We start from the raw sequence: 16,878 nt of genomic DNA on the forward strand, positions 1-16,878 counted from the left end.
TGGTTTGATTGGAATGAACGATTGCTTCTGCCTGTTATATCTTGAACATTTTACTTCTCTATCTTTTTCATCGTGGGAAGAAAGTTGTCATCCAGTATTTTCGATGGATCTGCGATAAAATATTTATATTTAGAAAATCCAGTTCTATATGGACTTTTACAGTTTGGTTTGGAGTCATGATTAAGGTATATATAAGAACTTTTCGATATTTGTAACGCAAATGTAATTAAAACACGCTTTAGAATTCCTGAAATATATTTACGTATATAAAACATGATTGATATAGATACACACATCGGCGAATATTTTATAAGTAGATGAAAATAAAATATCAATTTTTACTCGTTTAATATATTCCAGGAATTGAATAACATGAATCATGAATTACCATCTGAAAGTGATGAATTTAATTTTGGAAATTACTATTCTCCCCTAGTCGGATTTCCTAGCCCATTTCTGAAAATTTCAGCAGCATTCGAGATACAAACCTACTCTGAAAATTTCTAGTTGTTCTTTCTATTCGATATGAATTGTTTCAAAGCCGGACGGACATAATCGAATTTGGGACAGATTCATCAGTATTGAGTCAAACCTTATCGTTTAAATTTTTAATTTGAAAATCGCGGAAAACGGTGGAAGACCGCTTGAAAAAGAAAAGGTTGATGAACATTGCTCAAGTCCAGGGCAGTCGCTAGCCAAACTGCCACCCTAGGCAGATACCTCCTCAATTTGCCAACTTAGGCAGAGACCCAACTTGCCGCCCAAAAAATTTTCCGATAAAAAAATCATTTGTGAAATAAAAAAAAATTCAATTCAGTTTTCCAGGAACTCAGATTTCTCGGAAAAAGTAGATAATGCCGCCCCTCTAGAGCGAGCCTTGCGGTTTCAGGTTCTTCTGCTCAGTTTTGACTTAATAAAAAGCTTGAACAGATTTCAAATTATATTGCGCCCATGCCCAACACTAGTTAATTTGATATAAAAAATGAAAAATATTGTAACATAATGAAATGTGTTATGAAATAATAAAATTTCTTATATTTCTTAAGAAGGATAAGTTGGGAATAGTGAAATGGAATCGTTTTTTGTATATTTTTCATTCCATTCTGAGGAATGAGCGGCTTCAAGTGGCAATAAAATTCGGCAACGTTTAGCAAAGCGAACGCTGACAAGCCTGATGAGTGCATGTGTTTCTTTAGCGTCAATAACTCGTCAACAGCACTATAAGGGGATAACGGGACATCTGAATAATTATTAGTATAATGGGGCGCATTTGATGGTTTTTGATGTTAATAAAATTTGTCGGTATTCTTTCCTGTTGTTGCTGACCAAATCGAATCTCATTCGATACTTTGAATTTCTGAACATGTGATTTTTGTTGATCAAGCTTGAAAGGCCGCCCTTAAATTTTGTCGCCCTAGGCGACCGCCTACCCTGCCTCCCCCTTAGCGACGGCCCTGCTCAAGTCGCGCTTTTTCAACAATTGAGAAATCCATTCACTTTACCATTTTTTTTTTAAATAATGAACAAGGGTTGGAACCGTATCATCAAATGATTGGTCATCTAGGTCAGTTCTGGTATCGATTCATCGATCTATGATTACTTAATCAATAAGCACAGATTATTCTCACCATAATCTTCGTAGAAGCTAACCACACAGGAAATCCCTGTTCGAAATCATATCCTCCTCCGTATCAAAATTAATCTGAATTCCAATGAAAAGAAAGTAGAGATGGCAACGATGATTCAGATTTCCGTTTCTCCCAATCGAGATGCCACCTGGAAAACAGCGTGCGTAGGCAGGTCCGGGCCGTTTCGATTTCCAAGTACGACATAACAGACCTCATTTCAGCATTTTATTGTTCTTTGTGATTCGATGCTGTGAAATGTGAAAGCTCACATAACACAATTAAGTGGCCAATCGTCAATCAGAACTTTCAGATATGTAAATTATTTCACTGGAATCGATACTGTGCAATACAATACCATTACACTTACGGCCAGTGGAAAATTTAATTTGCAAAATTCAAGTCTTTACTTTACATACAGGGTGTCCCGTAAAGACCAGGAAGTACAGGAAGACTCGTCGCTCCAAATGATCTTATTAAAAAAATCTGGATCTGCATGATGTTTTCCAAAATTTGCTGGCAAAATTGAATTTTTTGTTGAGGTGAATAATTATGCGAGTAATATTTTCGCACGTAAACAATTGCCATTGTTCACTTAGTAATGCAACGTCAAAGATTTCTTAGCAGAATTGACAAACTTGATTTTGTCAGAAACGTACTCATTTGGATAAAAACAGCCATATCTTTTTTTTTTTAATAACAAATGACTTTTGTGATACCTCTTTGAAATCACTATAAAATAGACAATTTATTGGTGTAATGTGCAGCAGTAGCTCGGTACATTTTTTTTCCACTACGATGGGCTAAACTTTATGAACAAAATAATCCACTGCCAAAATTTCCAATAAAAATATTTCTTATAGCCCCCCTTTGAAATTTTCGGAGGATGTTTTTAATGTAAACGTTAAAATCATTCTCCAGCAATATTTTACTGAAAAAATTAACCAGAAAGATGTAAAATTGTACCAACCGTAAGGCCAAAACTATTGAAAGGGGCAAAAATCCATTATTTTCAAAAAAAAAAATATATCTCGAAAACGGTAAGACTTTTATAATAGGAATTTTGTCATAGCAGGTGGGTTATCCTTTGATCTACATTTTCCCTCGGTTTCAATTGGTCTTTACGGGACACCCTGTATATGTAATACCTTATAAATTTCATAATATCAGTGAAAATTCTTCGAGCCTTTTGAAGTATTATTGAATTGGTCTTTGAATGGGACTTGGCATTCGTGACAAGGGACTCGACAGATGAAAAAAATTATGATATTTATTATTTTTAGTTGAATTTTATTTCTCAAATGATTCGTATACTCAACTGATTGTGGTTTTAAATATCCTCTTTTATGGTGTAATTTGCCTAATAGGTGAAATAATATTTACACTCCTCTCGAATTTTTACATTGACCTCAAATTTTAACTCAGAGTAAACAATTTCAATTCAGTTTTAAAAAACGTTAAGTCTTTTTATTTTCATTGTTTCAGTTGTTGAGGTTGAGCTATCATCTTCACTTCCATCTAGCAAATTTCAGTTGTGATTGTTTCAAGGTGCCACTCTTGTCTTTGGAATATGTGGTTCTAGATTCTAGAAGAAGAGCGTGTCTGAATTTTCTCCAAATGTCTCTGTCAAATGTTTAGCCGAGAGTGGCCTTTAACTATTATGGTTCGATTATGTTGAGGAATTCGACTTTAAAATCAATTCCAAAGGAATATCTAGAAACTTGAAATTGTTAGGTTCATAATCCAAATATCTCGGATAAAATTGTTGATGTACAGAATCCAAATAATGATCATTATGATCACCAAAATATCCATTTCGTGCAATCTCCGTCTTCAAATTTGATTATATCTGTCCCCCCCGGCTGTCCATATAAACGATAACTTTGACGAAGAACAGAAAAACTTGAAATTTATATTCATATATTTGTTAATAGCTCTACCAGAACCATATAAAATTGAAGCAGAATATCGAAAAAAAGACAAGACTGATGAGTCAAGAAATTTTGAATGCTCGATAATTCATGCGCCAATTGAATCCCTATAAGGTTATGTGGTATCCTATGGCGAAATTCGGGCATGAATGAAAGAGCGCTCCGGACCTTCTTCATTTGAGTTCTTTCAAAATCAAAATTTTCAAAACCTCAATCCTGTATATTCAAGATCATGCATGCAAATCGAATGAAAAATGTATAACTATTGATTGAAATATGATACCGAATTACTATTTTCCGCGTCTGAATAATGATGAACCGAATTTACGACATAGAACTCAGACGAGCATAAAACTAACACATTTTCATGCGAAAAGGTGTTACTTATGCGATGTAAGCAAGGGTATCGCAGATTATCTTCCTGACACTTAACCCAACATAGCCTTCAGGACTACGACAAGCATTGCCTTTGTTCTCTTATACGTTATTTTTTAGGAAGGAAGAGAAGATTTATGTAGGAAGTGAATATCAAGATTCTATTACTCTTATTCAACTAGTTTATAACATTTTTTTTATGACAGACGTGAAAATAGACGTACTTCACCTCAACTAGGCTATTCACACAGGCAGCAAACTCCGAATCCCTTCAAAGAATGTGCGAATGTAGATGTGAATTATAATCAAGCAGCTGAACCCAGTCAAGATTCACCATTACTGGGCTATTTGAAATATTCGGAAACTTTCCAAGAAAACATGTATTCCTCATCAGAACCTACATATCTGCTTTCAAGAATTGCAACGGAACTTTCATAAAGTTGGAAATGCAGGGAAAATTCTCAGAGAATTAGTTGAAGTTCTGAATTATTTATCACTCATTGTCAACCCAAGAAATATAAAACGATGGAGTCAACCAAAAGTGGAGCAAATACTAAAAAAAATCCAAAAGAAAAGGCATTTCTAAAAGTTCTGCCATAAACACGAAACCTAGGAAACGGGCGAACTCTACCACTGATACTCATCTAGAAATTCATTTGCAAGACGTGATGTTGACGTGGATGATGAAGATTGCTGTTGTTTGGTTTGTGGTGAACTATACCGTTCCACTAAAAAATGTGAAGATTGGATCAAATGTATCAAAAATGAAAAACGTTCTTCGTATAAAGATAGTCGGCATGACGATTACTACTACTAGATTCCAAATAATTGTTTTTTAATTGAAACTTCCTTTTCAATTAATGACAAATATTTTTTTGAATCATTTATTTCAGACCTCAAATCAGTTGAACAAAACTGACACCGAGGCCTTTAATTAACAAACTATAAAAATATCAAAAAATAAACAAATCAAGAAATTATTCTCAAAATTAACTTAACTTATTTTCTGTTCTTTAAATATTCTCTTGAATTGCAAAACACAGTCCTTTCATTTCTACTCAACAATTTTTTGGTACGTTGTTAAAAGTTTGTACACTTTGATAGATTGGCGAGTTTAAGTGTTCTGGAATAAGTAGTCTTTTATATTTGTATCTCTTATTCATATCTCATTCTAAACCAAAATTAAATAATTCGAACTCGAATACAGAGTCAACTGTGATGATTCAAGGAAAGATGTTCGTACAAAACTTTTGTATTCTTGCGGTAGAATATAAATCTGCAATAAGAAATAGAGATTCCCATTTGAAATTCCGGAGTTGACTCCCGTACCCCTCACAAAAGGGAATTAAATGGAAGAGGTTATGGCATAAGTGGAATTCCACCTAAAAACAATCAACCCTTTATTCGAAACATTTTTTCGTAAGACTTTTCTTTTTCGAGAATTTTGACTGATTCAACTTAAAAAATACTATGTGAACGAAAAATGCTTTCATTCGTTCAAATCATCAGTTTCTTGTCTTCTATAAAACTATAATTTTTTGTTTTCCACATCAACCAGAGTTAACCTACTATATTTTATAATCATTCATTTGAAATAGTATATCAGTTCCAATCAAACAGGAATTCAGATACATATACCCTTCAATTTCAGTAATTTGTGTGAACATAGTAGCCGATTACTGATATCGGAATTACTACAACATCTACTCTGAAGTTTACAACTACATTAAGTTCCTGAAACATTTTAGGACCCCAGTTCCAATCTCCTGAATCAAGAACAGCTCATTTCGCTTACAAGCGATAGAATAACCGAACCCGGTGATTTTCTAAGATATCCCAACTTTCCCAATTTATCTTCACTGCAGCAGCGTTGTTGAGCAGTCCGTCATTCGAAGTGAAGCTCGATGCAGGTCGATGGCAGTATAATGCTAATGTCGAAGTAACTTGCTGAGAACAATTCAGAAACTCGTAATGAAACAGGACCAAATTTGAATTCGTGCCATAACTTAATTTCAGTTAGCCGCCTCATGTATCCCAGAGGGCGTCGAATGAACTTGACACTTATTTGACTTTATGGAACGCATACATAGTAGGAGCACGTTCTGCCATAACTTTGGGGCTTTATTCGCTACCGAAGATTCTACATCCACGTGGGAAATTTTGCCGGAGAAGGTAGTGTAGGTGATAAGGATGTGAGGGGATTTCAAATGAGTGTAACTGGAATATATGTGAAGAGCCTATTTCCTTTCATGATGTTGCCAAATTTATTCTAGGTAGGTACACACCAAAAATCTGGAATTTTAGATTGCGTTCAGTGTAACTTTCGATGAGGATACATATTGGAAGTTATTGCAATCAAGAGAGAATATTTTCTTTCATTTTTGTTATACAGAGAGGGCCATCGAAAACGAAACAGCGGCTCTGTAAGTCGGCAGAACCGAGTTATATAAAAACGCTCGGACACGTCAACAACATTTTCGAGGGGGACATCGTTCGCGATGAAATTCACCCGAAATACAATCCATCCCTCGGAGCTGTGACCGCCACCCCTAAATTTTTAAATGGCACCATATGGCAAGTGATACCTCATTTGAAAGGTAGTTTCCTTCTTAATATCAAACAACAAAAATAAATTAATTCTAGCGATTAGTTTTTGAGATATAGGAACTTGAATTTGGGAAATAACTTTTTATTCACTCAATCGTTACCATGAAGAGCACTTGAAATTTCAACAAGTTTTTAGATAGAATGTTTCCTGGAACTATAGGGTGGCCAGCCAGATCTCCAGATTTAACCCCACTCGACTTTTTCCTGTGGAGTCAATTGAAAAACAAAATCTATGCAACCGAACCAGAATCTCTGGAAGATTTACGACGTAGAATTATTGAAGAATGACGTCGAATAACGCCGGAAATGCTACGAAATGTGAGCTCTCATTTTGAACAGAACTTGTACTATTGTATGGAAATGGGTGGTAAACCGGTAGATCATTTAATTCCTTGACAATGATAATTATCTTGTTGTTGCAATGTTAGATCTTATTTTTATTGATTGAGTGAATAAAAAGTTATTTCTCAACTTCAAGTTCCTATATCTCAAAAACGAATCGATAAAATTAATTTATTTTTATTGTTTGATATTAAGAAGGAAACTACCTTTCAAATGAGGTATCACTTGCCATATGGTGCCATTTAAAAATTTAGGGGTGGCGGTCACAGCTCCGAGGGATGGAATGTATTTCGGGTGAATTTTATCGCGAACGATGTCCCCCTCGAAAATGTTGTTGACGTGTCCGAGCGTTTTTATATAACTCGGTTCTGCCGACTTACAGAGCCGCTGTTTCGTTTTCAATGGCCCTCTCTGTATATTGTTTTGGATTCAATAAATTACAAAGTGAGCAAATATGATGTGTTTTCATAATACAGAAAAATAGATGATGTAACATCTATCAATAGACAAGTAGATGCAGTTAGGTCAGTTCTAGGTCCGCTGCTAGCTCTACAATATACGTATACATAGGCGTACAACTTTTTTTTCGCCGTTTATTTCCGAATTCCGAGGCTTTGATGTAAAAACAGTATTGTCGATCGCTGGCCACTACTTTCTCCTATATTCCGAGCAGCCTTTTTTTGGAGCGATCCACGATTTGATCCAATGTTTTACTCCTTCATAAGACTGGAACTGCTGGTCAGGCTGTGTGCCAATCGAAACAAGTGATAGTCCGAGGGAGCAACGTCTGCAGAATATGGCGGGTGGAATAGGACCATTTCAACATTTCAAAGTATGTCTTGACCACTTTCGCAACATGGGATCGAACATTGTCATGATGTAAAATCACTTTATCATGTCTCTCGTTGTATTGCGTCTCTCAATGCTCGGCTCAAACGCATTGATTGCGTTCGATAACGATTGCCTGTCATTGTTTCATTATATACCAAATACTGAGGATGACCTTCGAACCGTGAATATTCGGTTTGCCCATCGACGTGGAAGTATGGCCAGGATATCTCAATGATTTTCTGCGCTCCAGTCATAATGTGATGTGGAAATCCCCTCCGTCTTTGGTTTGCAAGCAGCTGTTCACAAGCAAACAAACGCCGTTCAACATCTCTCGGCTTCATCTAGTACGGCACCTAATTTCCTTGTTTTTGAATCATTCCTATGACTTTCAGGCGCTTTGAAATGGCTTGTTCCAGTTATCCTGCAAATTATTGTTGCCTTTGACACTAGTGTTGATCAAGTAATGCCTCTAATTCTGCAGCTCCGAAAAACCTTCTCTCTTCCACCGTCATGCTGGAATTCGACGTCAAAAATTACCGTTTTTGAAGCGTTGAAACCACTCTCGGCACGTTCTTTCACTAACAGTAGCCTCACCATAAGTATTTGAGAGCATTCGATGATCATCGGTCGCAGATTTCTTCATATTAAAGCAGAAAATTAAAACCTCCTGCTAATGACGAGGACAGAATAACTTTTTGATGCAGACACAAATCGACTAATATTTCGATGAGGTTATGTTCACGAATACCTAAACTTATTGTATGACATCTACGATTATTAATTTCGACTACCACTTACCGCTACAGTCATATATTGCAAAACGGCGGAAGCAAATTTGTACACCGAATACAAGGTGATATATTAGCTTACTCACAAACTTTGCTATATGAAAGGTCAGGTAATTTTGACAAAAAACATTATTGGAATAGATGTCTGATTTGAACTATTTAGGGAAACAACAAAGTGCTTCAAACGTTTTTTCATGTTTATTGACATGATTCATCCATAACAAAAGAGTATGCTCAATAGATACAAGCATAAATACTTTTTGTCAGTTGATTGTCAGCATGGTATTTTAATTGTCTTGTTCTTTTGACTAAAATTGTAGCAGAAAATTTAAAAAAAGAAATGGAATTTTTAGCATTTCTTTGAGGCTTGTGAACAACGTCATCATTGGAAAAATCTACTCAATTCTAATAGTTATTTATAATACAAGTGCAGAAGGCATTGATATTCTTCCACGAGTTCAAAATTCAATGAATTGGAATGAACGAGTGGTAGAATTAGCCTTCTGTACGAGTATTATACATTATTTTCTCTAATTCATTGCATTTTCATTGAAATTAATGAAATATTTCCATAAATATATTTTAGTGATTTTTGCATTGAAAAATGTTGGTTGGCAGAACTGATTTCTTTAAGGCAAATTGATGAATTGACAGATAAAGCCGTGGCGGAAAGTTCGGAGTACCAACATAGAATAATAAAATATAACCATGAAAACTGTGCGTTTCTGATATATTCTCGCACGATTTTGTTCTACAAGATGTGGAAGAATGAACGGAATAACCACAGAATTAGAGAAAGAATATACTGATACTTTTTCTAAAACAGTTTTGAGTTTCGCGAAATCGTGACAGTTATAAAGAATTTATACGAAAAAATCAAATACAATATGTATACCCAAATGCGAAATCAATAGCTGAGCGACTTCGTTTGATAGTTTTGGGGTGACTGTGACAATTTCATATGAGTGTCTGCTTTTCTGAAGATACGTGCTCGGAGTGATAAAACATTATTCCTATTCGTATCTACTGTTATTTATTTTATGAGTCATTCAAAAAGATATTTCGGAAAAGAACGTAGAGATTCTGCGGAATATCCAATATAAGTCCAATAAATATCTTGTGAGGAATCGTAGAATTTTTCGCAACACAGATGATTTCTGCATATAGTAATAATTTGGTATTTGCCATCTGTGATTTTTGCATTCGTCAACGATATACACGTACGCCATGTTTTCGGTTTTTTGTATCAAAGTCATTGAATTCGAAGGGAAATATGATTCTTGTTTCAGGTAGAAATTAACGGAATCCGTATTAAAACCAAAAAACAAAAAATAGTAGCGTATCGTTCCTAGTTTCATGAAAACATAATTAGAGAGTATAGAGAAACTCTGCCAGATACAGCATTGGATGCAACAGAATTTTTCGATAAGTCAATATATCCGAATTTTCACCTATTTGGCACTATATCGATCTCTGTAATGGCTGTAAGTGTTTTGAGCTCTGAGAGGAGTTTGTCATTGGATAAGTTGAAAACTTGGCTCAGATCAACAATGGGTCAGCAAAGATTGGCAGGTTTAGCCTTATTGTGTGTTCATAGGGGAAACTGAACTCGATATTGATTCTGTGACAGAAAGGTTTGCGAATATGAAGAGGATATTTTCGGAAATATATGATGATGATTTTATTTCTTTTTCGCAACAATTGTTTTTGAGTCATAAGTTTGTGGGCATATTATATTTATGTTTTTTTTTTGTTTATTTTGATCACAAATTCAAATGTTTTCTCAGGGGGAAAAAAGTTTGTTGTTTTCAAACCGTCCCTTGTTGTGTATATAAGTTTTGTTAAATATTCATTTTTGATGGATCGATTGATGGGTAACGAAATTTTTGTTCTATTATTCCTCGTGGGTTGATCGATTTACTATTCGTAGTATTGTTAACAATTTTCAAAAGTGAATTTTCATTACACGATACGAGAGTACCAGCAACAAGTACCTACTAAAGCGTACTTGGTTCAAATTTGTCTCCAATATCAGGAATAGTGTAATTGATTAATTTCATCAACGAATTCTTCTTGAATTTATTCACAAATGAGATGTAATTTATTTTTAAACAATTTGAGAATTTTTAACGTTGTTGAAGCGTGGTTCTCATCAACATTATATAGCATAATCTACTGAAAACAAATGAAACATACATGTCAAAAAATAATATACAGTGTTGCCATTGTTACTATTTAAAATAGTATCACTTCTTAGAACACCCTTTGAATTAGTGTCTTCACCAAAAAATACTGGACAAATACTGGTTCAAAAACCTATGATTCGATGAAGTTTTTTACTTCTTTCAGATAAAAATCTTGAAACTCAATGCAATATTGATTCTTATTGAAATTTTTCAAGCAATTTTTCGATATGGTTTCAATTCATCGATCACAAATGGAAGTGAATGAAGTGATATCATATATGGAAAATGTGTTGTTATGGTCATACGAAATACTATATTTTTTGAGGAAAAATCGTATCCATAATAGTTTCGGTGGAATTTTAAGGTTAGATAGATGACATTTTCCGCTGGCATTACTTAGATACCCATCTAGGTACATACTGCTATAAAGGAATTCCATTCAGACCGTTGGGGTCAGAATTTAGAATTCCCGATGGGAGCACCATAATAAAATGGGATCGACATTAACATCGGATAAAAAGACGCACAGCAGCAGCTAGGAGAGCGTGATAGCGTGATCCAATTCAATATCCACACTCCACCCATTATTGATCTCTGGGGATTTTCTGATTTCTGACTTTCCGAATTCATTTTCTCTCAACGTTCATACGATGTTCCCTGTTCTGGATGAATGAAAGGCAGACTATTCAAACGCTAAAAGTATAAGCTAGCAAGCTCACCGGAGGGACTTGAATATAATCTTCGCTATCTCTCTCTCCTCTCAATTATACGCTCGTGAATTTTTTATTCCTCGAACTCGGTGTACTTAATCTTTGATCTTTTGATCAGATTTTTGTTAATCCAGACTTCTCGAAAGTCTTAGAACTTTCGGAAATTTTCCCCTCATCTTCTGTTCCGATTTCTTTTCGAGTAATTTGCCAGTTATATTAGGATTACGAAGAAACTTTCCTAATTTTCGATCGAAGTTATTTGATTCAAAAAGCATAAAGGAATTATTGAAAGTGTCATTGCAATGATTGTATAACTCATGTTTTGGTGAATCAATAAAATTCGTAAATTTCCCATAGGTTACGGCGTATTGGTAAGTGGATATACTCTTGACGACCTGGTATAATTGTTTTGGTGTTTCGCCTCCTGCCATATTGGGATCATTTCCATAATAACATTCTTGGACATTTGCCAAAAAAAATAAAAGTTAAGCTGAGTGAAATGTCATTGAATTATCTAAATGCAGTGCTCTGGTTATAGTTATTGAAATTATTCGGTATATAATCGTAACGAATATCAACTAGAGCATAGACAATATATTTCGATTATACGAACCTCTCTCTCGAGCAGCGCTCTCGTGATGTTTCGTGAACTAAGACTCGTGAATCGGTGTATAATCGAATATTGTCTATGCTCTTGTGATATTATAACTGGGTATATATTAAGTGATAGGAGTATATCGGTTACTTGTAACATATTAATCTTTCAAATTGAACAAATTGAATTGAATTTGAACGAATGAAGTTTACTTCATGCTAACTTCTGAAGAACTTTGCCTCATGATATCTAAAAACAAAGAGCAATTCTGATCGAAAGGATATTTCAACTTAAATGAATGATTCACGAGTGTCTCATTATTTCTTGTGATTTCATTCAATTATAATGGCTGTACTTTATACCCTCAACTTATTGTATAACTCACCTATATGTGTTGTTATGAAAGCTGGCTGCATATTATAAACAGGAGATGCATTGCACAGTTCCAGGATGAATGACACAAAGGTGATGAGTGAAGCTGGTTGCATCTGAAAGTTAATCAAAAGGTACACACTTACTTTCATTCTGATACTTTCTCAATGAAAAATGAACGTAACATATTCACATAAAATGAAATCGATAGGAAAAATAGCGTAAATAATTAGGAAATATTAACCCGCAATGCCCGCAGCTGAAAGTGAAATTTTGAACGATAGAACGACGATATGGTAAGGTGTGAACAATTGAAATGATATACTCATATTTCTCAGTATATTTTGTTCAACATACAATCCAACAATGAATAAATAGTCAAGATCAAGTTCACCAGGAGTTCATTTAATAACACCAGAATAACACGTTACTCAATACGTCTCAGGACTGGCGCAAAGATAGTACTGCCTGAGACATACTGACATATCACTTTTTGCTTATTGTCTCAAATCGATGAAAAAAACCATGGTCAGCTTGAACATATTGTGCTTCCAACTTCTTGACCACCCCGTTTATTCTTTAGATCTGGCCCCCATCTTATTGCAAAAGAATGCTTCAGGGAAAGAAATTTGGATCGGATGAAGACAAAAACAAATATTTCATAAGTAACGGTATTGGAAAATTGGGGAATGTTAAAGTACATGTATCAGTCTTTACGAATAAAGCCGAATGTTTGAGAAAAAAAATAAGAATTTCCTCAATCAAATTCTTAAGAAATCTTTTTCAGAAAATTTATCTGGCACGATAGTTGCCAAGTTACGCATAATTATAATTCTTTGAGTTATTTGATGTTATTTGATATTAGCAATCTAATAGTCAACGATGCCAGCATTCATAAGACTGATTCGGTATTGTGTAGATGAGGTGGTAATATACATCATTTGATCATTTTAGATTGTATATTAAAAGAGAAAATGAAGGATTATCAGTGAATTATTATTTTCGTAAAATAACAAAAATGAAAGGAAATATCTGGAAGGATTTCTTTTACTTCCAGTCATTTTGAAATTCACCCTTCTACAGAGCTTTTCGCAAAATTCCGGTGGTTTTTCATCAAGAAGTGAATGAAGTTGAATAAAAAAAAAATGTGGAAATAAAGCTAGTTTTTATAATAACTTTTTTATCTTATTTGTGCATTCATATCTATTCATCATATAAGATTGATAAGCTACAACAATAAAGTAGAATGGCCAAATATTATCAAAATTATCTACTACCTCTATCACTGTTCATGTAAATATTTAAGGACTAGGTAAATTCCCAATATATCAAAAAACCAGCAAAAAGGAAGAAGTGTGTCAATGATTATTAGGAATCTCTATATCAAAAACCTGATTCTAAATTAATCATTTTATCGTCTGGATGAACAATGAATTTCTTCTTGGCATTGAAATCAACACCAGACCAAAATCAATTCTTTATCTATTTTAGATTTAATATATCCGAATAATTTGGTCTCAAGGTATTTTGTGTAATCCCTGAGAGATATTCGTTAAAATCCCGTTTCCAAAACCAGATTATTGTTTATTTCTTTTATCGAGTCAAAGTTTACCGTTTGAAGATATCTCATTCGTTATCCGTTAACTTGGTTAACGTTATCGATATTCTGGTAATTTTTTCATCCCATCGCAGAAGTGAAAATGTATCTGCGTAAATGGACATTCCTTGTTCATAATTACAGCAATTAGTTGTTTTCTATATCAATGCTACCTAGGCGAAGTACCTATGTACTTAGATAATATTTTCTATATGATAAAAAAAAATATAGTGCAGTAGCCTATGATTATTGGAAATGAGAAATTTGATATTTCTTACATTATACTTATATTATGGATATTTGAAACATATTTTTTCGAATAAAATATTTTTAGGTGAAAAACCTTAACTCATCGCTGATCTTATATGCATAATTTTTGATCAAAGGTGATTTCAATAAGGATATAATATGTATACAACTGATGAATCATTTGGTTGCTAGAAAATTGATGACATATAACGCTCTCGGATTCAAGAAGAGGATAATGAACTGAACATGGACAAAAACTATGTAATAATGGAACATTTAATTTCGAATGGAACCTCTATTGTATTCTATATGAACGTTTCTCAGATTAAGTTCCTTGAAATATTCTGGAGTTTCTGAAGTAACGGAATGAATAGGCGAAACTAAACAAAAATTTAAACACAAATATACCAATTAACGCTCAAAAACTAGTTCCGTATTAATAGAAAATTTCCGTTATTTGCAAAACAGCAAAACATATTTAATCCAGACATATTATTATCGTCTTGTTTCTGAACTGTTTCTTAAGATTTCTCATTCCATTATTCAACGACTATTTGCAACGAACAATGTCGTTTTGGAGCTCTCGTTTCTGTTTCGAATACCTGTTTAGTTATTTCGTGTATTATTGACATCACCCGTTCTCAAGTATGAATATATTCTTTCGAGATAGAGCAATACAAAAAATTTTTATCTTCAAATAATAAAGCAATTCAAGATAAAATCTTAGAGGAAATGTAAACGTAAAAATGTAAACATTTCAACGATACAAGAGTACAGATAAAAACCTCAGCAGAAACTCTGTCTCCCCGTATAGGTGCAGTGATTGGTTTGTGTATTTGTTTGAAAAATGAGCTGACAAATTTATATAGAAGGAATGCCTCTTCATCCAAAATAAATCTTTTCCATACTTCCTCTTCGCCAAAAGTTTCATAAGTTCCTTAATGGCACAGGGGATTTTACAGAATTTTATCCATTGAATGAACGTACAAAAACAATCCTACTGCGATCGGGACTGGGATTGCCTTTATTAATTTCATTCTCATCAGTACCTATTCTTACGAAAAGTTCGAATGATGGTTGGACAGTGAAACTTGTACTGCTTGAAAACAAATTTTTTGTATCATATTAATGAAATTAATGAATTTTTTCTTAGTTCTTAGATCATTTTCATCTGGTTCGAATACGAAGTTTTGAAATTATTAGGAAAACAAAATATCGAACGGTCAAATTTACGGATCTCAAGTCCAATTATGCCCATTCAATTCAATGGCAGCATTCTATATCCGAAAATAACCTAAAAATTTCATGTTTCCAGTTCTTTTCGTTCGAGAGTTATCATCTTTACGATTTTTATCTGTTCGGCGATGAGCGCTTAAAAAGTTACTCAATGAAAAAACACTGAAACAGAGATTCCCTCCATGTCCATTTGGTCTTATTCAACCTTTGTGCATAATAATCTTATCAATTTTCCTTTTCAATATACAGAAACAGAGTAATTTCCGTATGTCTCAAGATCGATGAATATTCTTAGATACTCAGAAACAAAGAGATATGTACTTGATCAATGATTTCTTTGATGCCAATGGTGAGCCAATTGTACAAAAACTACAATAACTCTTACTGATTTGAAATATTCATTGCTTGAACATTTTTCTCAGAAAATATTACAAAATTTTGGAAAGTTTTCATTAGAAATTCTAAAACTCAATTTAAACAAAACTGTAATTTCACGTCATATTGAAATTCAACAGAAAACATTTAAAATCACAATAATCACTTATGATCGGTATGACGGAATTAAACTAGGTGATTCATGATGTGAAATTTCGCACAACTTCCTGAAATTGCTCTGAATATCCTTTAGGGTATATACTTTTTCTTTGTATATATGAAATTACAAATATTATCTATGTTACAAATCTTTCAATTTTTATGATTTGATACAATCAATTGATTCAAAATTTGAATGTTAGGTCTAGTTGATTGGTCATTAAATTTCAGGAGAACAATATCCAGGAATCATATCAAAAGCTCACAAGTATTATACCAAAATAATGAAATGTAGGACTTGAATATGTATGATGATTTCGAATTAAAAGATTTAATTCACAATTCTTCAGCACATTTATATTGGAATCGAAATCAGAAAGCAAAATCTCTAAATTCTCCTTTTTAAAACCTTCATGGACTGAACTGAATTAAAGACATTGTGGAATTGAAATATTATTTAAGACAGATTAAAATGATATAGGAACTTGAGTATCGAATAATTATTGAATTGATTTGATCGTGTATTTGTGAATTATAGCCGAAAAAACATATTATGAATGAAACGTGTGGAATAAATAAAGTTTTTTGGACCAAAAATAGTTATTGTACCACAATTTGAGTGAAATTTTCATCAACACAATAATCATTTACGAATCTGATGGAAACAATAAACAGGAAAAGACCTGATTATTTAAAAAGTGATAGAGGTACAGTTATGCTATATTTACCAGAAGTAAAATTTCAGTTTTTTCATTATTGAGCAAATGTTTCATCATCATTGTAAATGAATCTGATGCAATCTACCTTCATATGAAAATTTCTCTTGAAACTTTAACCTGGCTTGATGAAAACCTTGTTTTGAGCAGAAATATTTCAATGGCAAAAATAGTGACCAACTTT

At 33.6% G+C, this 16,878-nt stretch overlaps 1 protein-coding gene across 1 annotated transcript in view; it reads right to left on the minus strand.

The window, feature by feature from the left end:
• LOC123671348 (serine proteinase stubble) overlaps window positions 1–16,878 on the minus strand; it is a 70,874-nt gene that overhangs the window by 52,798 nt on the left and 1,198 nt on the right. Inside the window, exon 2 of the mRNA XM_045605125.1 lies at window positions 12,376–12,478. Within this exon, the coding sequence (XP_045461081.1) occupies window positions 12,376–12,478 (103 nt within the window). The remainder of the gene's footprint in view (window positions 1–12,375; window positions 12,479–16,878) is intronic.

Source organism: Harmonia axyridis, chromosome 1 (assembly GCF_914767665.1).
Source record: "Harmonia axyridis chromosome 1, icHarAxyr1.1, whole genome shotgun sequence".
NCBI classification, from domain to species: domain Eukaryota; kingdom Metazoa; phylum Arthropoda; class Insecta; order Coleoptera; family Coccinellidae; genus Harmonia; species Harmonia axyridis.